At 37.9% G+C, this 27226-nt stretch overlaps 1 protein-coding gene across 3 annotated transcripts in view; it reads left to right on the top strand.

The window, feature by feature from the left end:
- LOC117322894 (putative ATP-dependent RNA helicase DHX57) overlaps positions 1-26954 on the top strand; it is a 41353-nt gene extending 14399 nt beyond the window's left edge. The window contains exons 9-29 of one of the 3 annotated variants that reach the window (XM_033877838.1): positions 189-243; positions 542-726; positions 3732-3838; positions 5870-5976; positions 6393-6452; positions 7711-7824; positions 11134-11297; positions 14821-14897; positions 16033-16128; positions 16837-16886; positions 17767-17857; positions 18707-18802; positions 19729-19812; positions 21487-21624; positions 21736-21850; positions 22348-22409; positions 22666-22755; positions 23947-24090; positions 24861-25097; positions 25181-25676; positions 25807-26954. In XM_033877838.1, coding sequence (XP_033733729.1) covers positions 189-243; positions 542-726; positions 3732-3838; positions 5870-5976; positions 6393-6452; positions 7711-7824; positions 11134-11297; positions 14821-14897; positions 16033-16128; positions 16837-16886; positions 17767-17857; positions 18707-18802; positions 19729-19812; positions 21487-21624; positions 21736-21850; positions 22348-22409; positions 22666-22755; positions 23947-24090; positions 24861-25004 — 1979 coding nt within the window. In that variant the 3' untranslated portion in view covers positions 25005-25097; positions 25181-25676; positions 25807-26954. The other 2 variants (XM_033877837.1, XM_033877839.1) reach the window with 2 other exon arrangements.
- The last annotated feature ends 272 nt before the right edge of the window (positions 26955-27226 follow it).

Raw genomic sequence — 27226 nt, 5'->3', positions numbered from 1 at the left:
TATCCAATACCTAATACTCTGCACTAGTTGGCCATACTCATATCATGCCTTTTGTTTTCTGTTAAGAGAAAAAATATCAATTCAAAATGTTTCATTTAGCTAAAAACCATTTCATTTAAAAGAGTTGATATTTGGTCAGGTGTCCTAGTTTCATAAAAACATTTTACAAAGCATGCTGGTGATTTCAGGAAGAACTTTTCCGGTTGATCAGTATTTCTTGGAGGACGCTGTTGATTTTACAAGGTGAGTGCTAAAGGAGAATTTTGATTATTTAGTTATCAGAAATCAATGGAGGTGCTACTCATCTTGATTTTAGGGAGACCTAATATGTACATACTTACCTTGTTTTATCTTCCTAATATTTAATGGTTTGGTTTGGTCGCTGTTCACACTTTGTTAGTCTGAAAAAGATTAAAATTTCCAAAACAGTGCTGTTTATTGAAATATAAACATTTTTACACAATTATACATAATAGACTTTATTAGACTTTATTATTACAGACATGTAAAATATTAACACCTAACAATGCTGTCTATGTAGGTTTGTTATGGATGAATCATCACCTTATGCTCGTCCACTCAAGCACAGTAATGCTGTACCAGGAAGGAAGGGCTACATCGACCCCAACAGTTATGAGGATGAGAGAGCTGAGGCATCACAGCCACCCAAAGAGAAAGCTAAGGATGAAAATCTAACTGTGAAACAGCTGTTCATGAGATACTCTGGTAATACTATCCTATGTAAAGACATGTATACTCTCCTACGTAAAGACATGTATACTATCATATGTAAAGACATGTATACTATCCTATGTAAAGACATGTATACTCTCCTACGTAAAGACATGTATACTATCCTATGTAAAGACATGTATACTATCCTATGTAAAGACATGTATACTATCCTATGTAAAGACATGTATACTATCCTATGTAAAGACATGTATACTATCCTATGTAAAGACATGTATACTATCCTATGTAAAGACATGTATACTATCCTATGTAAAGACATGTATACTATCCTATGTAAAGACATGTATACTATCCTATGTAAAGACATGTATACTATCCTATGTAAAGACATGTATACTATCCTATGTAAAGACATGTATACTATCCTATGTAAAGACATGTATACTATCCTATGTAAAGACATGTATACTATCCTATGTAAAGACATGTATACTATCCTATGTAAAGACATGTATACTATTGTAAAACTTTCCGTCAGGAATCGTGTTGAATATCCTTTCTGTTATAATCTTTAGTAATAGTCTTTACTAAATAAAAGACAGTGCTAATCCGACATCTGAATATTCTGACACCCTCTATATGGTATGTTGTAATATGACACCTGAGTATTCTGACACCTTCTATAGGTCTATATGTTATATGATCTAGTGTTGTGTCTGATGGAGTGTCTGGATTATCAGTATTAACCAGAGGATAGAGGTGTCATGTCTGATGGAGTGTCTGGATTATCTGTATTAAACAGAGTATAGAGGTGTCATGTCTGATGGAGAGTCTGGATTATCAGTATCAACCAGAGGATAGAGGTGTCATGTCTGATGGAGTGTCTGGATTATCAGTATTAACCAGAGGATAGAGGTGTCATGTCTGATGGAGTGTCTGGATTATCAGTATTAACCAGAGGATAGAGGTGTCGTGACTGACGGAGTGTCTGGATTATCAGTAATAACCAGAGGATAGAGGTGTCATGTCTGATGGAGTGTCTGGATTATCAGTATTAACCATAGGATAGAGGTGTCATGTCTGATGGAGTGTCTGGATTATCAGTATCAACCAGAGGTTAGAGGTGTCATGTCTGATGGAGTGTCTGGATTATAAGTATTAACCAGAGGATAGAGGTGTCATGTCTGATGGAGTGTCTGGATTATCAGTATTACAATGTAACCAGAGGATAGAGGTGTCATGTCTGATGGAGTGTCTGGATTATCTGTATTAACCAGAGGATAGAGGTGTCATGTCTGATGGAGTGTCTGGATCTATATTTTATGAATATATGAGGCAAACTGACTGAGTGAGGTGGTTGTGTCAGCTCATCCCCAGGTAATGTTAGGTCTACCTGTCTACAGTATCTGAGTGGGATTTTGGCTCATCCTCTACATGTCTACAGTATCTGGGTGGGATTTCGGCTCATCCTCTACATGTCCACAGTATCTGGGTGGGATTTTGACTCATCCTCTACATGTCCACAGTATCTGGGTGGGAGTTTGACTCATCCTCTACATGTCTACAGTATCTGGTGGGATTTTGGCTCATCCTCTACATGTCCACAGTATCTGAGTGGGATTTTGACTCATCCTCTACCTGTCCACAGTATCTGGGTGAGATTTTGGCTCATCCTCTACATGTCTACAGTATCTGGGTGGGATTTTGGCTCATCCTCTACATGTCTACAGTATCTGGGTGGGATTTTGGCTCATCCTCTACATGTCTACAGTATCTGAGTGGGATTTTGGCTCATCCTCTACATGTCTACAGTATCTGAGTGAGATTTTGGCTCATCCTCTACATGTCCACAATATCTGGTGGGATTTTGGCTCATCCTCTACATGTCCACAGTATCTGAGTGGGATTTTGACTCATCCTCTACCTGTCCACAGTATCTGGGTGAGATTTTGGCTCATCCTCTACATGACCACAGTATCTGGGTGGGATTTTGGCTCATCCTCTACATGTCTACAGTATCTGAGTGGGATTTTGGCTCATCCTCTACATGTCCCCAGTATCTGAGTGGGATTTTGACTCATCCTCTACATGTCCACAATATCTGGTGGGATTTTGGCTCATCCTCTACATGTCCACAGTATCTGAGTGGGATTTTGACTCATCCTCTACCTGTCCACAGTATCTGGGTGAGATTTTGGCTCATCCTCTACATGACCACAGTATCTGGGTGGGATTTTGGCTCATCCTCTACATGTCTACAGTATCTGAGTGGGATTTTGGCTCATCCTCTACATGTCCCCAGTATCTGAGTGGGATTTTGGCTCATCCTCTACATGTCCACAGTATCTGAGTGGGATTTTGACTCATCCTCTACCTGTCCACAGTATCTGGGTGAGATTTTGGCTCATCCTCTACATGACCACAGTATCTGGGTGGGATTTTGGCTCATCCTCTACATGTCTACAGTATCTGAGTGGGATTTTGGCTCATCCTCTACATGTCCACAGTATCTGGGTGGGATTTTGACTCATCCTCTACCTGTCCACAGTATCTGAGTGAGATTTTGGCTCACCCTCTACATGTCTACAGTATCTGAGTGAGATTTTGACTCATCCTCTACATGTCTACAGTATCTGAGTGAGATTTTGACTCATCCTCTACATGTCTACAGTATCTGGTGGGATTGTTTGGCTCATGCTGCACTAGTTTATACTAATTATTCAGTTTATATTTCTGATATGTTTGGTGTTTGACCTGGTCACCATAATACAGTTGTTCTTTAGTGTTTAGAGTACATTCCAGTAGTAAAAAAGGGAGGAGGAGTGTTGTACCTGATTTCTTTGAGCAAGTTTGTCGGGGCATCCCAAAGAAATGTTCAGTCATTTGTGACCACAATCAGCATAGCCTACACTTGTGGTCAAGCCTCCATATGGATATACTTTCGAACTGGTGTAAGTAGACAACACTTGCTGTTGTCAGCATATCCTATCATTGACTGTCCTGTGCATCATTAACCTAATTATTGTTATTTACAGATTATCATAAATCTACATGCAGAAGTATGGCACTTATGGACATGAATAAGATCAACTATGACCTTATCGTGACCCTGCTGGAGTGGATTGTAGAAGATAAGGAGGGGGTAAGTGTAATGTATATTAAGTTATAATCTTCAGACAAATGAACACTTCATATGGGGGCTGTGATAGCTCAGTCCATTAGAGTGCCAGCCAGGTAACCTCAAGTGAAGATCTGAGGTGTGTCGTTCGTTACTCCCTACTGTTTCTCTGAAAGCTGAGAAACTAGCTAGTCTGTGTTGTCGTGACTGTGTCCTTGGGCAAGACACTTTACCCTAATTGCTCTCAATGGCATGCGATGGGCCTCCTGTATGTTCATCGACGTAGGCATCAACTACTACACGGAGACACCACCTCAAAATAACCCTGGCTACTCTCGGGTGATACACCCAGCAAACAAACAAGCACTTTGTTCACAATCCAAGATTTTCTTTGAGGACTTTTAGGTGTCAGCTGTAATTTCTGCATTCTAATCAGTTTATGTATAACAAGGAAATTATCAATTGTTTCACTATCATTTCTTACAGTTTTTCAGTTGCTAATCAGACTGTGACATAGAAATAACCAATTAACATTTTCTATAATATATGTATCTACTGAAATTACATTGGGTATAGATATACAGTAGTCTACAGAAAAAAATTCAATGTGGAGTATAATGCCCACTATAATATTTGATTAAACAATATTTATACACTAGAGTTCAAAAACAAATACAATGAGAATAGGAAAATAAGTGGAATGCTATCAATTACTCTCCACTGGTACAAGTCACAACTATTTACATGGACATTTACATCGACGATTACATGGACATTTATATGGACATTTATATGGACATTTACATGGATGTTTACATGGACATCTATATGGACATTTACATGGACATTTACATGACATTTACATGGACATTTACATTTAATTTAATGATTATATGGACATTTATATGGACATTTACATTTAATTTAATGATTATATGGACATTTACATGGACATTTACATTTAATTTAATGATTATATGGACATTTATATCGACATTTACTTGGATGTTTACATGGACATTTACATGGACATTTACATGGACATTTACATTTAATTTAATGATTATATGGACATTTATATGGACATTTACATGGACATTTACATTTAATTTAATGATTATATGGACATTTACCTAGACATTTACATGGATGTTTACATTAATGATTATATGGACATTTATATGGACATTTACATGGACATTTATATGGACATTTACATTAATGATTATATGGACATTTATATGGACATTTACATGGACATTTATATTGACATTTACATTTAATTTAATGATTATATGGACATTTACATGGACATTTACATGGATGTTTACATTTATGATTATATGGACATTTATATGGACATTTACATGGACATTTATATGGACATTTACATTAATGATTATATGGACATTTATATGGACATTTACATGGACATTTATATTGACATTTACATTTAATTTAATGATTATATGGACATTTACATGGACATTTACATGGATGTTTACATTAATGATTATATGGACATTTATATGGACATTTACATGGACATTTATATGGACATTTACATTAATGATTATATGGACATTTATATGGACATTTACATGGACATTTATATGGACATTTACATTAATGATTACATGGACATTTACATGGATGTTTACATGGACATTTACATGGACATTTACATTTAATTTAATGATTATATGGACATTTATATGGACATTTACATTTAATTTAATGATTATATGGACATTTATATGGACATTTATATCGACATTTACTTGGATGTTTACATGGACATTTACATGGACATTTACATATGGACATTTACATGGACATTTACAAAATATACATGGACATTTACATGGACATTTACATGGACATTTACATGTATCGTTGATGGGATGGACAAAACATGGAAACAATATGACAGTAAGCATAAGTTGATAGAAAGTAGATAACACATTGACAAAGAGCCGCTATATCATGAGAGATATATCGTTGAAGAAATAATAAATCTCAGTCTTTCTGATAAAGCTGACAAACTTGTTTCAGTTTCCAAAAGGTGCTGTTCTAGTCTTCCTACCAGGCTTTGCAGAAATACAGACTCTATTAGAACTACTCCAGTCAAACTCAATATTTGGAAACCGCAACAAAAAGTGGTAAAGTATAAAGATTTTTCTGCTATATCCTGGTCCGGAGGCTGATTACCTCAGACTCATTATATCACTATTTGTGCATCATATATCTGAGATATTCTGAATTCCAAAAACAGAAACACAAAATTTTAGTTGAATTTCCTGCAGGACACTGTCAAATTCCTTGGCCACTTTCCTTCAAGAATGATTTAAAGACCTTGTTGCCTCCTTTGAGTTGAAAACATTCTTTTTTGAAAAAATGTGATCTATTAATTTCTACCTAATTCCAAATGTGAAATCTTCAGACATGATGAGAGGGTGTGACTCGATCGCAAGTGGGCGGCACAATGTTTTGTTAGCCCAGCATGTGATCAACTTAATCCCATAAAATACATTGTCGTATAAAACATATATAATATTGTTTATGTATGTTTAAACAGCTTCAAGATTATACCGTTGCACTCAACCCTATCCAGTGAGGATCAGCATGCTGTGTTCTTGTAAGTACCAAAGTATTATGTAACTCAAGTTGTCTACACTAGGAGTGTACTTGGTTTCCACTTTCTAGGTCACCTGTGACGAAGTCTCAAGTGGCGTGTTGCGATCGCTTTTTGTCCGGCATAATCTGTCGTCCAGCATCTGTTGTGCATTGTACACAATATATATTTGTGACTTCTTATCAATAACCAGGATGCCCAAGGCCATGATATTGGGCCAGTAGCATCCTTGTAAGGGCTACAAAGTTTTAAGATCAATGACCTTGACCTACATTCGAGGTCTTAAGGGTCAAATGTGTTAAAATATTTTAACAATTTCTTCTCAATAACAAAGAGGCCCTGGGTTTTGATATTTAGCCTGTAGCATCCTAAGATGAAGGTCTACAATGTTTGTTCAAATAGATGACCTTTAATTTCAATAGGGGTCTCAGTAACCATGGGGGCCCAGTGCCATGATATTGAGAAAGTGACATGTTGGGATGAAGGGCTTAGTTAGTTTACACAAAAATAAATGACCTTTACCTGCTTTCGTGGTCTAAGGGGTCAAATGTTGTAAAGCCAAGAGGCCCAGGGTCATGATATTGGGCCAGTAGCATCGTTAGGTTGAAGGGTTACAAAGTTTGTTCAAATAAATGACCTTGACCTACTTTCAATGTCATAAGGGTCAAATGTGTTAAAATCTTAAAAAACTTCTTCTCAATAACCAAGAGGTTCAGAGTGATGATATACAGGCAGAAGCATGTTAGTATAAAAGGCTACCAAAGTTGTTATTAGAAATGACCTTGACCTTTTAAAGTCGCAGGGGTCAAATGGGTAATACTCTTTAAACGACTTCTTAATAACTTATAGGCCCATAGCCATGATATTGGGACAGTGGCATGCAATGATAACAGACTGAATTGTTTGTTCAATTGAATGACCTTGGCCTGCCTTCAAGGTCACACTTGTCAAATGTGTTGAATTCTTAATTCTAAAAGAAAAACAGCAACTATCAGTATTTTTAGTTTAGAGTTCTTGTTTCAGTATAAATGTACTCCCATATGATTATGAAATAAACAAAGGTGAATTGTGAAATTCCTTTTCACATAATGATTTGTAAACCTCCAGAATTTTCTGACTTATGTCCATTAACAGTAAATATCACATGAATTTTTATGAAACCAGGAACCACTGATTATCTTTAAGGACACATTTTCTTTTGGTATTTGCATTTTTTTTTTTTAATTCCTAGATGTTCATAATGGCGTTTTTACATTTGTAGAAAGCCACCAGAGGGAGTTACAAAGATTGTTATAGCGACAAATATTGCTGAGACATCCATCACTATAGACGACGTTGTGTATGTCATCGATGCTGGCATGATGAAAGAAAAACGGTAATTAATGATGAACACGACAATATTTTGTATTTTTAGCTCACCTGGACCGAAGGTCCAGTGAGCTTATGTCATGGCGCGGCGTCCGTCGTCCGTCCGTCCGTCGTCCGTCCGTCAACATTTGCTTCAAATCGCTACTTGTCAAAAAGTTCTTATTGGATTTTTACCAAATTTGGTCAGAAACATCCTTGGCAGAAGGGGATCAGAATTTGCATAAATGGTGGCTCTGACCCCCCAGGGGCCGGAGGGGCAGGCCCAATAGGGGAAATAGAGCCAATTCCTTTAAATCGCTACTAGTCATAAAGTTACGAATGGATTTGAACCCAATTTGGTCAGAAACATCCTTAGGGGAAGGGGAACAGATTTTGCATAAATGGTGGCTCTGACCCCAAAGGGGCCAAAGGGGCGGGGCCCAATAGGGGAAATAGAGGTAATTCCTTTAAATTGCTACTAGTCATAAAGTTATGGATGGATTTGAACCCAATTTGGTCAGAAACATCCTTGGGGGAAGGGGAACAGATTTTGCATAAATGGTGACTCTGACCCCCCAGGGGCCGGAGGGGCAGGCCCAATAGGGGAAATAGAGGCAATTCCTTTAAATCGCTACTAGTCATAAAGTTACGAATGGATTTGAACCCAATTTGGTCAGAAACATCCTTAGGGGAAGGGGAACAGATTTTGCATAAATGGTGGCTCTGACCCCAAAGGGGCCAAAGGGGCGGGGCCCAATAGGGGAAATAGAGGTAATTCCTTTAAATTGCTACTAGTCATAAAGTTATGGATGGATTTGAACCCAATTTGGTCAGAAACATCCTTGGGGGAAGGGGAACAGATTTTGCATAAATGGTGACTCTGACCCCTGATGGGCCAAAGGGGTGGGGCCCAATACAGGAAATAGAGGTAATTCCTTTAAATCGCTACTAGTCATAAAGTTATGAATGGATTTGAACCCAATTTGGTCAGAAACATCCTTGGCAGAAGGGGAACAGATTTTGCATAAATGGTGACTCTGACTCCCGAGGGGCCAAAGGGGCGGGGCCCAATAATGGAAATAGAGGTAATTCCTTTAAATCGCTACTAGTTATTAAGTTATCAATGGATTTGAACACAATTTAGTCAGAAACATCCTCGGGGGAAGGGGAACAGATTTTGCATAAATGGTGGCTCTGACCCCCGAGGGGCCAAAGGGGCGGGGCCAAATAATGGAAATAGAGATAAATCCTTTAAATTGCTACTAATTATTAAGTTATCAATGGATTTGAACCCAATTTGGTCAGAGACATTCTTGGCAGAAGGGGAACAGATTTTGCATAAATGGTGACTCTGACCCCAAAGGGGCCAAAGGGGCGGGGCCATTAGGGGAAATAGAGGTAATTCCTTTAAATCGCTACTAGTCATAAAGTTATGAATGGATTTGAACCCAATTTGGCCAGAAACATCCTTGGGGGAAGGGGAACAGATTTTGCATAAATGGTGACTCTGACCTCAAAGGGGCCAAAGGGGTGGGGCCCAATACAGGAAATAGAGGTAATTCTTTTAAGTCGCTACTAGTCATAAAGTTATGAATGGATTTGAACCCAATTTGGTCAGAAACATCCTTGGGGGAAGGCCAACAGATTTTGTATAATTGGTGACTCTGACCCCGAGGGGCCAAAAGGGTGGGGCCCAATAGGGGAAATCAGGGTAATTCCTTTAAATCGCTACTAGTCATAAAGTGATGAATGCATGCATGTTCTCAAAACAATTCTTGAGGTCTTTCAGACCTTAGAGAGTCTGGACTTCATTAATCTTTAAAGCAGTTCGGATTCCCACACTATAACCATATATAGCATTGTTAGAGATTTACAAATAAAACAAATAGAATATGAACATTATTTTGACATTTGGTCTAATCCAACCAGGTGAGCGATACAGGCCCCATGGGCCTCTTGTAATGATGTATATTGTATATTGAAATTACTGGTGGTGTTAGACATTTGTACCAAAGTCGTTGTATGTCATACCTATATATTTCAATTTCTACTCAAGTTGGACTCAATGAAACTACCAAACTTAATCTGTTTCATTTGCTCATGAATTTGACCAGATTAACACTGATCAGTGCGTATGAATACATGGTTAAAATCCTTCCGCGAAACGATTTCACTTTTTCTACATTGTTGTTATAAACTTGGAATAATTATTAAAATTATCAAATTTATAATGTATTCTTGTATTTTATGAAAGACTAGATATGCTAAATACTTCTATTTTGACAAATTAATGCTGTTTTTAATCCTAATATTGCGGACTATTTTACTCGACCGACTAGACATGCACAATCCGGAACTCCTCGGGCTTTTCCGCAATTGGACTTGCACAAGCCTCCAGACATTAATATCTAGACCGACTTTTTTATTCGAAAAAAAAAACAATTGAAATATAAGGATTGAATCTTGATTTGGTCGATTCATGGGGTCATGAATTGAGTTGCTCTTGAGACAAATTTAATGAACTGTGTTTTTCCCTTTTCCTGATTCGTTGATTATTAATATTCTCACTTTGCGAAAATATCATATCAACCCAAATCAGCACTCCAGGTTTACAAGGGATTTCCCCACATTGTGTGATGTTGAAATTCTAACATTAACCTATCAGTGTAAATTCTAACATTAACCGATCAGTGTAAATTCTAACATTAACCAATCAGTGTAAATTCTAACATTAACCAATCAGTGTAAATTCTAACATTAACCGATCAGTGTAAATTCTAACATTAACCGATCAGTGTAAATTCTATCATTAACCAATCAGTGTAAATTCTAACATTAACTAATCAGTGTAAATTCTAACATTAACCGATCAGTGTAATTTCTATGATAGTAATGGTGATAACATTCAAGTTATAAGACAGTAGCTAGCAATGGAATATTCTAAATGATATGTATGTGTCTAATTAATGGCTTTCAGTGTATATATCTAATAGGAGCACCTTTCTATAGGTTTGGGATTGTATATATCTAATAGGATCACTTTTCTATAGCTTTGGGATTGTATATATCTAATAGGATCACTTTTCTATAGTTTGGGATTGTATATATCTAATAGGAGCACCTTTCTAATTGTTTCGTAAAGTTTCATACTGGAGTATATGTAGAAAGAAATAATTCTTGTGAATGAGAAGAATTTTATTTTCCTATTTCTTGCCAAAAAAGTTGTGTTTTAGTCAATCTATCAAAATTACAATCCCACAGTACTCTGAAGTTTTAAAGGTCTTACTTGACTAATTTATCATGGATTTAATAGTGCTTGTTATACTCTCCTATACAGGTATGATGCATCTAAGGGCATGGAAAGTCTGGAGACCGTAAATGTGTCCAAGGCCAACGTCCAGCAGAGGAAAGGACGTGCGGGTCGGGTCGCTAATGGTGTCAGTTTCCACCTGTTCACCAGTCATAAATATCAGTACCACATGAAGGAGCAACCCATACCAGGTATATTACTCAACCCATACCAGGTAAACTATTCAACTTATACCGGGTATATTATTCAACTCATACCGGGTATACCACTCAACCCATACCAGGTAAACTATTCAACTCATACCAGGTATACCACTCAACCCATACCAGGTATACCACTCAACCCATACCAGGTATACTACTCAACCCATACCAGGTATACTACTCAACCCATACCAGGTATACTACTCAACCCATACCAGGTATACCACTCAACCCATACCAGGTATACCACTCAACCCATACCAGGTATACCACTCAACCCATACCAGGTATACCACTCAACCCATACCAGGTATACCACTCAACCCATACCAGGTACACCACTCAACCCATACCAGATATACCACTCAACCCATACCAGGTATACTACTAAACCCATACCAGGTATACCACTCAACCCATACCAGGTATACTACTAAACCCATACCAGGTATACCACTCAACCTGTACCAGGTATACCACTCAACCCATACCAGGTATACTACTAAACCCATACCAGGTATACCACTCAACCCATACCAGGTATACTACTCAACCCAAACCAGGTATATTACTCAACCCATACCAGGTATACTACTCAACCCATACCAGGTATATTACTCAACCCATACCAGGTATACCACTCAACCCATACCAGGTATACCACTCAACCCATACCAGGTATACCACTCAACCTGTACCAGGTATACTACTCAACCCATACCAGGTATACTACTTAACCCATACCAGGTATACTACTCAACCCATACCAGGTATACCACTCAACCCATACCAGGTATACCACTCAACCCATACCAGGTATACCACTCAACCCATACCAGGTATACCACTCAACCTGTACCAGGTATACTACTCAACCCATACCAGGTATACTACTCAACCCATACCAGGTATACCACTCAACCCATACCAGGTATACTACTCAACCCATACCAGGTATACTACTCAACCCATACCAGGTATACCACTCAACCCGTACCAGGTATACTACTCAACCTATACCAGGTATACCACTCAACCCATACCAGGTATACCACTCAACCTGTACCAGGTACACTACTCAACCCATACCAGGTATACCACTCAACCCATACCAGGTATACCACTCAACCCGTACCAGGTATACTACTCAACCCATACCAGGTATACCACTCAACCCATACTAGGTATACTACTCAAGCCATATCAGGTATATACCACTCAACCCGTACCAGGTATACTACTCAACCCATACCAGGTATACTACTCAACCCATACCAGGTATACTACTCAACCTGAAACAGGTATACCACTCAACCCATACCAGGTATACCACTCAACCTGTACCAGGTATACAACTCAACCCATACCAGGTATACCACTCAACCCATACCAGGTATACTACTCAACCCATACCAGGTATACCACTCAACCCATACCAGGTATACCACTCAACCCATACCAGGTATACCACTCAACCCATACCAGGTATACCACTCAACCTGTACCAGGTATACCACTCAACCCATACCAGGTATACTACTCAACCCATACCAGGTATACTACTCAACCCATACCAGGTATACTACTCAACCCATACCAGGTATATTACTCAACCCATACCAGGTATACCACTCAACCTGTACCAGGTATACTACTCAACCCATACCAGGTATACTACTCAACTAATACCAGGTATACTACTCAACCCATACCAGGTATACCACTCAACCCATACCAGGTATACTACTCAACCCATAATAGGTACACTACTCAACCCATACCAGGTATACTACTCAACCCATACCAGGTATACTACTCAACCCATACCAGGTATACTACTCAACCCATACCAGGTACACTACTCAACCCATACCAGGTATACTACTCAACCCATACCAGGTACACTACTCAACCCATACCAGGTATACTACTCAACCCATACCAGGTATACTACTCAACCCATACCAGGTATACTACTCAACCCATACCAGGTATACTACTCAACCCATACCAGGTATACCACTCAACCCATACCAGGTATACCACTCAACCCATACCAGGTATACTACTCAACCCATACCAGGTATACTACTCAACCCATACCAGGTACACCACTCAACCCATACCAGGTATACCACTCAACCCATACCAGGTATACCACTCAACCCATACCAGGTATACCACTCAACCCATACCAGGTATACTACTCAACCCATACCAGGTATACTACTCAACCCATACCAGGTATACTACTCAACCTGAAACAGGTATACCACTCAACCCATACCAGGTATACCACTCAACCTGTACCAGGTATACTACTCAACCAATACCAGGTATACCACTCAACCTGTACCAGGTATACTACTCAACCCATACCAGGTATACCACTCAACCTGTACCAGGTATACTACTCAACCCATACCAGGTATACCACTCAACCCATACCAGGTATACTACTCAACCCATACCAGGTATACTACTCAACCCATACCAGGTATACTACTCAACCCATACCAGGTATACCACTCAACCCATACCAGGTATACCACTCAACCCATACCAGGTATACTACTCAACCCATACCAGGTATACTACTCAACCCATACCAGGTATACTACTCAACCCATACCAGGTATACTACTCAACCTGAAACAGGTATACCACTCAACCCATACCAGGTATACCACTCAACCTGTACCAGGTATACTACTCAACCAATACCAGGTATACCACTCAACCTGTACCAGGTATACTACTCAACCCATACCAGGTATACCACTCAACCCATACCAGGTATACCACTCAACCTGTACCAGGTATACTATTCAACCTGTACCAGGTATACTACTCAACCCATACCAGGTATACTACTCAACCTGAAACAGGTATACTATTCAACCTATACTAGATATACTATTCATCCCAGTGTAATTATATAAACATGTAATGCGAGGTAATGTCAAACCCTGCCCTAACCTGTTATCCTCCAGACATTGTGAATCACTGGTGAGTTTTAAGGTCTGTTATCTACCATTAAAACATGTACACCTCACCTTGTTCTCCCTACACAAAAGCAGGTAGAATGTTCACATTCGCAGGTTTATTTTATCTTTGTACTATTATGCCTTCCCAGTCTAGAATTGTACTCAAGTAAATACAATCACAGCATGTAATACATGACTTAATCACATGACCTTTCAGGTATATTTACATGACTCTTATAGACAAAATGGCTGTCTTTATAACATTATTTGTTACTGATATTATAGGCATTTGCAAATTTAAAGTCATTTCTGAATCAGCATGTATTCACAAATAATTCTGAAGAGGTGAGTTTGTAAAATCTTAGTACTGTAATTTACAGTCTTCTCCCAAAAAAAATTAAACTGTTTTAAAATGCTGACTCCATTGAAGGTATTGTCAATCTAAAAAAAAATCAAAATCCATCAGACTGTCTTAGATTAAAGTCTTAAAATCTTTTACATATTAATATTTTTTTTCTTTATAGAAATACAGCGAGCTCCACTTGAACAGATTGTACTGAGGATTAAAATGTTGGATATTTTCAACAGGTTACATGCTCAGGTATATATCTACATGTACATGCTCTGGTATATACAAACTTCTTGTGTTGGTATAGTAACTTTAAATTTCCGATGGTATACTTGCCAGAAAACTTTGATACTTAAGGTGCTGCTAGCACAGTCTTTATAGAAAGAAGCTATTAGTTATTAATGCAATTGTTTATTAGCTGACTGGTTCAGACACTGAGCCCTGCAGAGAGTACTGTTGTGATTAAATCCTAAACTTGGGATTATTATTCCCTCACAAGAAATTTATGAGGAGATATAGCTGGGATGGGCTCACACATCTGTATATACATAACCAAACAATATCCTTTGCTCTACCAACTTCAATAAAGATCCATGTTTCCTGAAACTTCATGCACTTATACTCATCGCAATCTATTGTAGTACGAGTTTCATGTTGACCACCTTGTATCAAAAGTGTTACTGTTACTATAAAAAAAATTTAATGTCCTCGCTCAACCGATTTCATTAATGATCAAATTTTCCAGAAACTGTAACATCATACAAATATCTCTTTTATGAAATTGCATTTCACCCACTTAGGGTCGGAATTGAGGGCACTGTTACTATAAATAGATTTCCGATGTCTTTGCACTACCACGGAACTTAAGTTTTCCAATAGTCCTGGAATTCCATACAATTAATCACAAAATAGTTTTTTGGTAAATTTGGATTTCAATCTCCTGGGGTCAAATTTGAGGTCACTGCTTTTCTGCTACTATCAATAGATGTTTGACGTCCCCACTCTTCCAACTTCATTAATCATATCTGATTGTTCTAAAATTTCATACAGTTACAACTATGATCTCTTAAATGAATTTGCATTTCATTCTCATTGGATCCTCTTTTAGGTCACTCTTACTATAAATAGATTTTCTTTGCCCTCTCCCTACCAACTTCATTATCTATCAGATATGGTTTCAGTTATTTCACTCTCTTTCTCACAACTATATTCTATGTTTTGATATGTAGTAGTGTTTTCCTGAGTGACATTGTGATTAAACGATTCTTACCATCTTCTGTTATGGATAGGTCAATGTTGAATAGCGAGTGGATTTCGTAAACAATAATGTTCCTAATGACATTCTATTACCATGTTAGTTGTAAAATAACTTCCCTACTGTTTACAGGAGGTGCTCGAACAGTTACCAGAACCTCCAGAGAAGGAATCCATCTTAGCTGCTATCAGACGTTTACAGGATCTGGGAGCTCTGGATGAACATGATGTAAGTGCTGATACTAGCTGAGGACAACTCGGCTAGGATCAACAAAAATATGTTACTAGCTGAGGACAACTCGGCTAGGATCAACAAAAATATGTAACTGGCTGAGGACAACTCGGCTAGGATCAACAAAAATATGTTACTGGCTGAGGACAACTCAGCTAGGATCAACAAAAATATGTTACTAGCTGAGGACAACTTGGCTAGGATCAACAAAAATATGTTACTGGCTGAGGACAACTCGGCTAGGATCAACAAAAATATGTTACTGGCTGAGGACAACTTGGCTAGGATCAACAAAAATATGTTACTGGCCCAGGGCAACTCAGCTAGGATCAACAACATTCTGTTAACTTTCCATCAATTTTGTGTTACAATATTATAACTTAAGCAGCTTTGGATCATACTAACTTCAGAAATACTACAAAACTTGATTTTTTCGTGTATTGATATCATATATTTTAAAAATGCTGAATATGTATGTACTTCCAGTTGATTTACAAATCGTTGTTACTGCTATGATATAATACAGTTATGGATGATGGACAGTGTTACCTAAAAACTAACCATACAATATTTGATAAGATTGTAGCTGTAAAGAGAAATTTGTTTGTATTTTGTACTGTTAAAATGCCTGATTGTAGACATATTGTAGGCCTATGTTAATGTTTCTTTGTACAGGAATTAACATCTTAATGTTTCTTTGTACAGGAATTAACACCATTGGGCTACCATCTGGGCTCGCTTCCTGTGGATGTCAGGTAACTCCCTCTTTCACTGCAAGTTATCATAATGAGGTCTAGTTTTTGGAAATAAGTTATCTTTGAATATGTATAGAACCTAGTTTTGAGCTAACTCTGTCATAGAAGGTCTCACACAATTAATTCTACCAATCAGCTGGTGTTTCACCTGAACCAAGTCCCTGAAGAAAATGTGTTTCTTAGGTTTGTAGCTATTTCCTGGGTAAATAATACATGAAACAGGTACTTTCTATATACAAGAATGTAGAGTAGGGTCTTGAGATTTTGAAATCAAAATTATACACTCCTGGTATAAATGTAGAAAGATGTAAGATTCCAGGTGTAGAAAGGCAGGTATTCCCAAGGTGGAGGTTCCACAGTCCACTGTAAGTATCAGGGTTACTGTCTTCCAAGTACTGGTGTGCTCTTATATGCTATTAAACCTATCCAATAACATCATATTTCTGGTAGGGAAATCTTCAATCTTTAATTTGATATGAATTTCACAACATTTGAACTTCAAATGAGCGATTGAAGGGATAGAGTTATTGGTAATAACATATAGTGAAATAATTAGTTGTGTGAGACCTAGAACACTTTGTCTGAATTTTATCCCCTAAGAATTATATTATATAAAACACTTCAAAATTTTATTGAAAAAAAAAAGATCAACTGTAAAAAAAATGAAGAAATATAGTAGAAGGGTAACTTTTGGATAAATGTATATAATGTGTCCTTCAGATGGTAACCCTGTTATACAGGGTTGGAAACCATGTGGGTTTCCCTGGCAACTCCAGTTTCCTTCTACAGTAAGAACCCTTTGTTGCATGCTTCCATCCGGGGCAACAAACATGATTAATATACGATTCACAATTGTTGTAATATAAGTTTAAATTTACAGGGTTGGTAAACTGATGTTGTTTGGTGCTATTTTCCGCTGCCTAGATCCTGCACTGACTATTGCTGCTTCTCTTAGTTTCAAGTCTCCTTTTGTGAGTTTACCAGACATAATCACCTTACAGAAATTCATCATCATAATCACCTTACAGAAATTCATCATCATAATCACCTTACAGAAATTCATCATCATAATCACCTTACGGAAATTCATGATCATAATCACCTTACAGAAATTCATCATCATAATCACCTTACAGAAATTCATCATCATAATCACCTTACAGAAATTCATCATCATAATCACCTTACAGAAATTCATCATCATAATCACCTTACAGAAATTCATCATCATAATCACCTTACAGAAATTCATCATCATAATCACCTTACAGAAATTCATCATCATAATGTCAGAATTGGCTAATTCATAAATTTGTTATCTTAATATACTGTCTTACAATGATATACCGGTATAGTACAATTTGTATTTCCAAATTGATGTTTGTCTCTGTTTGAAAATTATTTTTTGTGTAGACAATCAGTTAGATATTTACTTTGATTTGCAATTTATTTTCTGGATTATGCGTACATGTACATATTTTTGTTTATCATATTATTGATCTGTTATCCATGCAGTGAATTTGTCCTTAATATATTTTTGCATTTACCACTATACTATGCAATATACAGTATCTGGGAGTGTTTTCATTGGCTATCGTAGTTAGAAATTGATTATGATGTCATATAATATGGACAATGATGTTATGGTTTTTTTCCCACATCTCACAAGTCTCGTTTCATAAAATCTCATGAAATGAAAACAAATTTTAAGACACTTTCTTTACGCTCCATTAAACATTAACCAGTAGGGGTTATTGTACTGAAACTTTGTTCACACACCTGAAGTCCTTTCTAAATACCGGTAATATCCCTTGTTTTAGGTGACTCCATTTGATAAGAAGGATGAGGCTACAAAAAAGAAAGTAGAATTTGCAACTGGAAATTCTGACCACTTGACCATGGTGAAGGCATATCAGGTAGGAACAATGCTGGAAATTCCGACCACTTGATCATGGTGAAGGTGTATCAGGTAGGAATATCTTTGGAAATCTGACCACTTGAGGAATATGAAGAAGTTACGAACACTCAAAGCAACATTGGTATCAAATTGGTCGACAAAACAATTTTCAGAATGAGTACCTGCATAATTGTAACAGGGGAGAAGAAATGAAATGATCAGACTAGGACGTGAGTCTAGAACCTCAGACTATTTGACCTACCTTGCCAACATTGTCCAGCCTTATCCAGTTCTCCTACATATATTTTGTTTTTTCTTATCATTAAAATCGCCCTGCATCCATGGTCCATCCATCCATAAACAGTCCTTGATAACACTATTTCTTTGAAAGTACTGGAGGGACATTTCTCAAACTTCATGTGTATGTTCCCCTTTGTCTATAGTTCTGCCAATCTAATCTCAATGTTTGACTAGGAAAACAAAATGGCCGACAGGCGGCCATCTTGGATTTTAAGAATTACAGATTGTTATTTCTTTTTCTTGAAAAGAGTTGCAGGGATATTCACATTCTCTATGTGTAGGTTCCCCTGGGTCCCTAGTTGTGCCAGATCAATTTTAATTTTTGATCAGAAAAACAAAATGACCGACAGGCGGCCATCTTGGATTTTGAGAATCGAGGTTTTGTATCGCTATTTCTTGAAAAGAACTGTAGGTATGTTTCTCAAATTTCACTTGTTTGTTCCACTTCTACTTGTTGTCAGATTGTTAAGAGATAAAGATGAAAGAAGGGAAAAATAGAAAGAAGATCAGTCTGACATAGAAACCAAGAACGATCATTCAATGGTGGGCGCCAAGATCCCTCTGGGGTCTCGTTTCATATCTATTGGTGTGAGTGGTATATCTTGTGTGGTTTATAATTGAAATTGTTTTGCCTTTTCTCATTAGGGTTGGATTGATGCCAGGAAGAAAAGTCAGTATGCGGAATATAACTATTGTCATGACAACTTCCTGTCTCACAGGTCACTAGAGGTATGTAAGCATTCGTATTGTCAATTCATTAATAGAAGTTCAGCAAAATTATCTTTATAGGTTATATTTTCAGTGAGAGAAAATGTATCTCATTGCTCTATATAATTACATTTTTTAAAATAATGTTATTCCAGTCATCAGGCTATGGAATGGTTTGAACTGTCAAGATTAAAAAATTAAAACTTTAAGTAATGTTTCAGTTTTTTGTACTTTTATAATTAAATCTGTTAGACTGGAAAGCCTTTTCAATTAGATTGTTCAAAACTCAATAGGGCCATGTTTTTTGGGATTGGTATATTAGACATTCTTGATAAAGACACTGGTGATAGATAGTGACACCGGTGATAGTGACACCGGTGATAGTGAAACCGGTGATAGTGAAACCGGTGATAGAGACACCGGTGATAGTATCACCGGTGATAGAGACAACGGTGATAGAGACACCGGTGATAGTGACACCGGTGATAGAGACACAGGTGATAGAGACACCGGTGATAGAGACACCGGTGATAGAGACACTGGTGATAGAGACACAGGTGATAGAGACACTGGTGATAGAGACACTGGTGATAGAGACACCGGTGATAGAGACACCGGTGATAGTGACACCGGTGATAGTGACACCGGTGATAGAGACACCGGTGATAGACACACCGGTGATAGAGACACAGGTGATAGAGACACAGGTGATAGAGACACCGGTGATAGTGACACCGGTGATACAGACACCGGTGATAGAGACACCGGTGATACAGACACCGGTGATACAGACACCGGTGATAGAGACACCGGTGATAGAGACACCGGTGATACAGACACCGGTGATAGAGACACCGGTGATAGTGACACCGGTGATACAGACACCGGTGATAGAGACACCGGTGATACAGACACCGGTGATACAGACACCGGTGATAGAGACACCGGTGATAGTGACACCGGTGATAGAGACACCGGTGATAGTGACACCGGTGATAGTGACACCGGTGATAGTGACACCGGTGATAGAGACACCGGTGATAGAGACACCGGTGATAGTGACACCGGTGATAGAGACACTGGTGATAGACACAGGTGATAGAGACACTGGTGATAGAGACACTGGTGATAGAGACACAGGTGATAGAGACACTGGTGATAGAGACACCGGTGATAGTGACACCGGTGATAGAGACACTGGTGATAGACACACCGGTGATAGAGACACAGGTGATAGAGACACCGGTGATAGTGACACCGGTGATACAGACACCGGTGATAGAGACACCGGTGATACAGACACCGGTGATACAGACACCGGTGATACAGACACCGGTGATAGAGACACCGGTGATAGTGACACCGGTGATAGTGACACCGGTGATAGAGACACCGGTGATAGAGTCACCGGTGATAGTGACACCGGTGATAGAGACACCGGTGATAGTGACACCGGTGATAGAGACACCGGTGATAGAGACACCGGTTGTAGTTACACTGATTGTAGTGACACTGGTTGTAGAGACACTATTTGTAGTTACACTGATTGTAGAGACACTGATTGTAGAGACACTGGTTGTAGTTACACTGATTGTAGTGACACTGATTGTAGAGACACTGGTTGTAGTTACACTGATTGTAGAGACACTGGTTGCAGCGACACTGATGGCAGACACTTGATAACATGTATTGTAGATGCTGGCCAGTATGAAGCGGCAGTTTGTGGAGTTATTGTCAGACATTGGCTTCCTGAAGGAGGGGATAAGTCAGGGAGACATAGAGCGCACTGGTCAGAGAGGCTCTGATGGGGTTTATGACATCACAGGACCTGAGGTAAATTTGTGTGCTACAGTAGACAGGCATATTAAATGTTTTAAATAATCTGAAACTGTACATAACTTATATAGCATATCTTTAATCAAGATTTATTTTTTTAACTTCAAGGCCAACATAAACTCCTCTAACTGGAAAATTGTAGCAGCCATACTAGTGGGCGCACTTTACCCGAACGTTGTACAGGTCCTCACACCAGAGGCCAAGTTCAGCATGAGCAGTATGGGTAGGTATAGTGTCAGCTGTAGCTTGAATATGACGGTGAAGGAAAACATTCATATCTTCAGAATTCATTTTGAACAAGAAATGATAGATTGATTCATTTTTTAAATTCCTCATTATAACTAGTCCCATGTTATAAGCCATTATCAGATGGTGAGCTGTCCAATGTACTGTTTGTCTGTAGACTTCTGTCACTCTCATGGTAAACAATTTTCACAAAACCTGAAGATAAAAATTCCCAGATGGAGAGATTCTCAAAGAACCAACTTCATGCTTCGTGTTGTCAGTGGTTAATCCATCAGGCTACCAACAGCAGAAGAAGAAAGAATATACTATTTGGAAAACTGGATTCAGTAGTTGCTCTTCTTTTTGATGGATTTGTTTAAAAGTTTTTCTCTTGGACCTCTTGTTTCATTACGAAGGTATTATTTATAATAAGAAGTTTTGGAGCCATAAGGTTTTCCTGGGATAATACATTTGTGAACTAATTGTTAATTACAGGTGCTATTCCAAAACTTCCAAGAGCAGATGAGCTACGGTTTAAAACAAAGAGTGATGGTTATGTAAGTATGTTACCGTTTATAAAGTGACAGACAAGCTGTCTTAAAATTGTATCATTGACTTATATCAAAATGTGTGTGATAGATGGGAGAGGATTGATACTGTATATACTGATATGTAACAAGGTTTCAGTAAATTGCGGTGATGGCATAATATTCAACATTCTTGTTCATCTAATACCTTCCCTATTCAACTGTGATTACAAAAAAAATTCTGTATGAAATAACAATGACCAAGAAATTCTTATCTTCATCTCAGATCCACATCCATCCATCATCTGTGAACTTCCAAGTGAATCATTATGAGAGTCCCTACCTGGTCTACCATGAGAAAGTGAAGACAAGTCGAGTAAGTACAGAAAACCAGTAATATACCACCATCCAATGGTCTACCATGAGAAGGTGAAGACAAGTCGAGTAAGTACAGAAAACCAGTAATATACCACCATCCAATGGTCTACCATGAGAAGGTGAAGACAAGTCGAGGAAGTACAGAAAACCAGTAATATACCACCATCCAATGGTCTACCATGAGAAGGTGAAGACAAGTCGAGTAAGTACAGAAAACCAGTAATATACCACCATCCAATGGTCTACCATGAGAAGGTGAAGACAAGTCGAGGAAGTACAGAAAACCAGTAATATACCACCATCCAATGGTCTACCATGAGAAGGTGAAGACAAGTCGAGTAAGTACAGAAAACCAGTAATATACCACCATCCAATGGTCTACCATGAGAAGGTGAAGACAAGTCGAGGAAGTACAGAAAACCAGTAATATACCACCATCCAATGGTCTACCATGAGAAGGTGAAGACAAGTCGAGTAAGTACAGAAAACCAGTAATATACCACCATCCAATGGTCTACCATGAGAAGGTGAAGACAAGTCGAGTAAGTACAGAAAACCAGTAATATACCACCATCCAATGGTCTACCATGAGAAAGTGAAGACAAGTCGAGTAAGTACAGAGAACTAGTAATATACCACCATCCAATGGTCTACCATGAGAAGGTGAAGACAAGTCGAGTAAGTACGGAGAACCATTAATATACCACCATCCAATGGAAATTATGTTATCATTGGAATGATCTACATACGAGACTGTACGATGGTCAGTAGTTTGGACCCAGGCGTGGATATTCATTAATCTTTCCTATTACAGATTTACATACAAGACTGTACGATGGTCAGTAGTTTGGACCCAGGCGTGGATATTCATTAATCTTTCCTATTACAGATTTACATACAAGACTGTACGATGGTCAGTAGTTTGGACCCAGGCGTGGATATTCATTAATCTTTCCTGTTACAGATCTACGTACGAGACTGTACGATGGTCAGTAGTTTGGACCCAGGCGTGGATATTCATTAATCTTTCCTATTACAGATTTACATACAAGACTGTACGATGGTCAGTAGTTTGGACCCCGGCGTGGATATTCATTAATCTTTCCTATTACAGATTTACATACAAGACTGTACGATGGTCAGTAGTTTGGACCCAGGCGTGGATATTCATTAATCTTTCCTGTTACAGATTTACGTACGAGACTGTACGATGGTCAGTGTGTATCCGCTGCTGTTGTTTGGGGGAGGCAGTATCAATGTAGATTTGGAGAAAGGCAATTTCATTCTGTCTGTGGATGATGGATGGATACGCTTCATGGCGAACACACACCAGGTCAGTAAAAAGTAGTGGCTTAAAAACACCCTTCATTACTTTTTTGGACAGCCATATTCATTTTTACACTTAAGCAATATGCTATTACCATGAACCCCTGGACAGATTTTATTGATGAGTAGGTGGGGTATATCCCCAGATTACTTTGCTTTTATTTGCCCATTAGGCTATTCAAATTGATCTATGTCCATGGCCCATCGTCCGTCCATAAACAATTCTTGTTATCACCATTTCTTGAGAAGTATTTGAATGATATTTCTCAAACTTCACATGTAAGTTCCCCTTAGTCCTTAATTGAGCCAGATCAATTTTGAGTTTGATGGGAAAACAAAATGATTTACAGGCAGCCATCTTGGATTTTGACACTTGAAGATTGTTATTGATATACATGTACAAATGTATGTCAGAAAGTTAGAGCTTTCTTGGACTTCATATGTGGGTTGCCCATGTTATCAAATTAATAATATTAAGAGGAAGCGGGGAAAGAAGGGAAAAGAGCAGTCTTTCTTAGAACCAATAAAGATCATTCAGTAGTGGCCACCAAGATCTCTCTTGGATCTCCTGTTTATTTAGGTGGGTTTTTTTGTTCACTTTCAAGAATTTGAATAAATGGATTCCACAAAATCAATTTTATATATTGATCCCTGTTTTGTAAATAGCTTTTGGTCTGATATATGAAGCATTATATGAGATGAAGGATGGATCTTTTAATGTTAATGATATTCACAGCTATTGAATAATGGGTAAACGTCTATTTCTATTTTTATCAGGTTGCTGAGCTTGTGAAGGAGTTGAGGTTGGAGCTGGACCAACTTTTGTCTGACAAGATACAGAATCCACACATGGACTTACTGACCTGTCCAAAGGGCAGTAAGATCATCGACACCATTGTCAGACTCATTACCACACAGTGACCGCTCTAACTGGGAGATCACTGTTGTTCCTTAGTAATCAAGATAGTGCAATAGTCAACAGAAAAAAGGGAATGAATTAAAACCCAAACTGTATAAATGCTTCTGGAAGAGTCATTAAATGATATCAATCATTTGATGTTTACTTTGCCTTCATAGAGCCAACGAACATTACTGTGTGTGCATGCATGTGTGTGCATATGTGAGTGTTTGTGAAATGTTGCAAAATTTCATGTTTATTTATCATGAATGTGTTCAGTGGATGTTAAGACAATTTTGCTAACTGTTGTCTTGTAAACCTCATCTTAAGTTATATACCAGGTACCTGTGTAATCTGACACCCTGTTGTCTTATAAACCTCATGTTAAGTTATATACCAGGTACCTGTGTAATCTGACACCCTGTTGTCTTATAAACCTCATGTTAAGTTATATACCAGGTACCTGTGTAATCTGACACCCTGTTGTCTAATAATCCTCATCTCAAGTTATATACCGGTTACCTGTGTAATCTGACACCCTGTTGTCTTATAAACCTCATGTTAAGTTATATACCAGGTACCTGTGTAATCTGACACCCTGTTGTCTAATAATCCTCATCTCAAGTTATATACCGGTTACCTGTGTAATCTGACACCCTGTTGTCTTATAAACCTCATCTTAAGTTATATACCAGGTACATGTACCGGTGTAATCTGACACCCTGTAGTCTTAAAAACCTCATCTTAAGTTATATACCAGGTACATGTACCTGTGTAATCTGACACCCTGTAGTCTTAAAAACCTCATCTTAAGTTATATACCAGGTACCTGTGTAATCTGACACCCTGCTGTTTTATAAACCTCATCTTAAGTTATATACCAGGTACCTGTGTAATCTGACACCCTGTTGTCTTATAAACCTCATCTCAAGTTATATATCAGGTACCTGTGTAATCTGACACCCTGTTGTCTTATAAACCTCATCTCAAGTTATATATCAGGTACCTGTGTAATCTGACACCCTGTTGTCTTATAAAACCTCATCTCAAGTTATATACCAGGTACCTGTGTAATCTGACACCCTGTTGTCTTATAAACCTCATCTCAAGTTATATACCAGGTACCTGTGTAATCTGACACCCTGTTGTCTTATAAACCTCATCTTAAGTTATATACCAGGTACCTGTGTAATCTGACACGATGTTGTCTTATAAACCTCACCATAAGTTATATACCAGGTACCTGTGTAATCTGACACGATGTTGTCTTATAAACCTCATGTTAAGTTATATACCAGGTACCTGTGTAATCTGACACTTTGTTGTCTTATAAACCTCATCTTGAGTTATATACCAGGTACCTGTGTAATCTGACACTTTGTTGTCTTATAAACCAAATTGTATGTGATAAACCTGACACAGGTGTAATTTAGGAGAAGAGAACAATATTTTTCTGAGGAAATCAGTATTAGCTAGAGAGCTTGGTTATTTTGAATGAGAAACTTGTGTAAGATTTGATAAACCTGTGTAATCTGACACATTGTTGGTCAAGATAAAGGAAGAAACATAATGTCTCACAGATAGTTGTTAATTTCTATTAGACACCATTACTAATATGCAGTGAAACCTGTCTTATCTGACCTATAGTTTGTATACGTCAGTCAGGTTAGACAAGATATCAGAATATATCTGTGAGAATAGGATTACATGATATCATTGTTATGTTGGATTGGATAGGATGTCAGAATATGCTTAGGTCAGATTAGACAGGTTTCAATGAAACAAAAAAAAGAAATTTGTTTGAAGTTATTAGTGTGAAATTTCATTTTATTTTTTAAATGAAATTAATAGATTAAATGTATTAGTTTTAAAATACAAAATGTAGTGTATAAATAGTGTTTGCTGCATGTGGGTCTAGAAATTGCTGAAATGATTAGAAATATGTGATACAATAAATTATATATTTGCATAGACTCACTGTCTTTGTGTTCTGATTATATACTTTATTTCAAAGATTTACTTCAATTTACTTCGGAAGATTTATAGACTTACTTTGTGAATATAACCTAATTTATCTTAAAATTAAAAAACTATTAATGTTATCAACTTTATTTATTAATCATTCTTGTTGACATGGATGGAAGCTACTTTGGGAGGAATCCAGAGTACCGGAGAAACCACCTGGTCTGATAGGTGTTCCCATATCTTTTTATGTCTGATGGAGGAATCGCACCTCGGCTACTGG

Source organism: Pecten maximus, chromosome 3 (genome assembly GCF_902652985.1).
Source record: "Pecten maximus chromosome 3, xPecMax1.1, whole genome shotgun sequence".
In the NCBI taxonomy this organism is placed as follows: Eukaryota; Metazoa; Mollusca; class Bivalvia; order Pectinida; family Pectinidae; genus Pecten; species Pecten maximus.
This window is presented reverse-complemented; position numbering and strand designations above follow the sequence as displayed.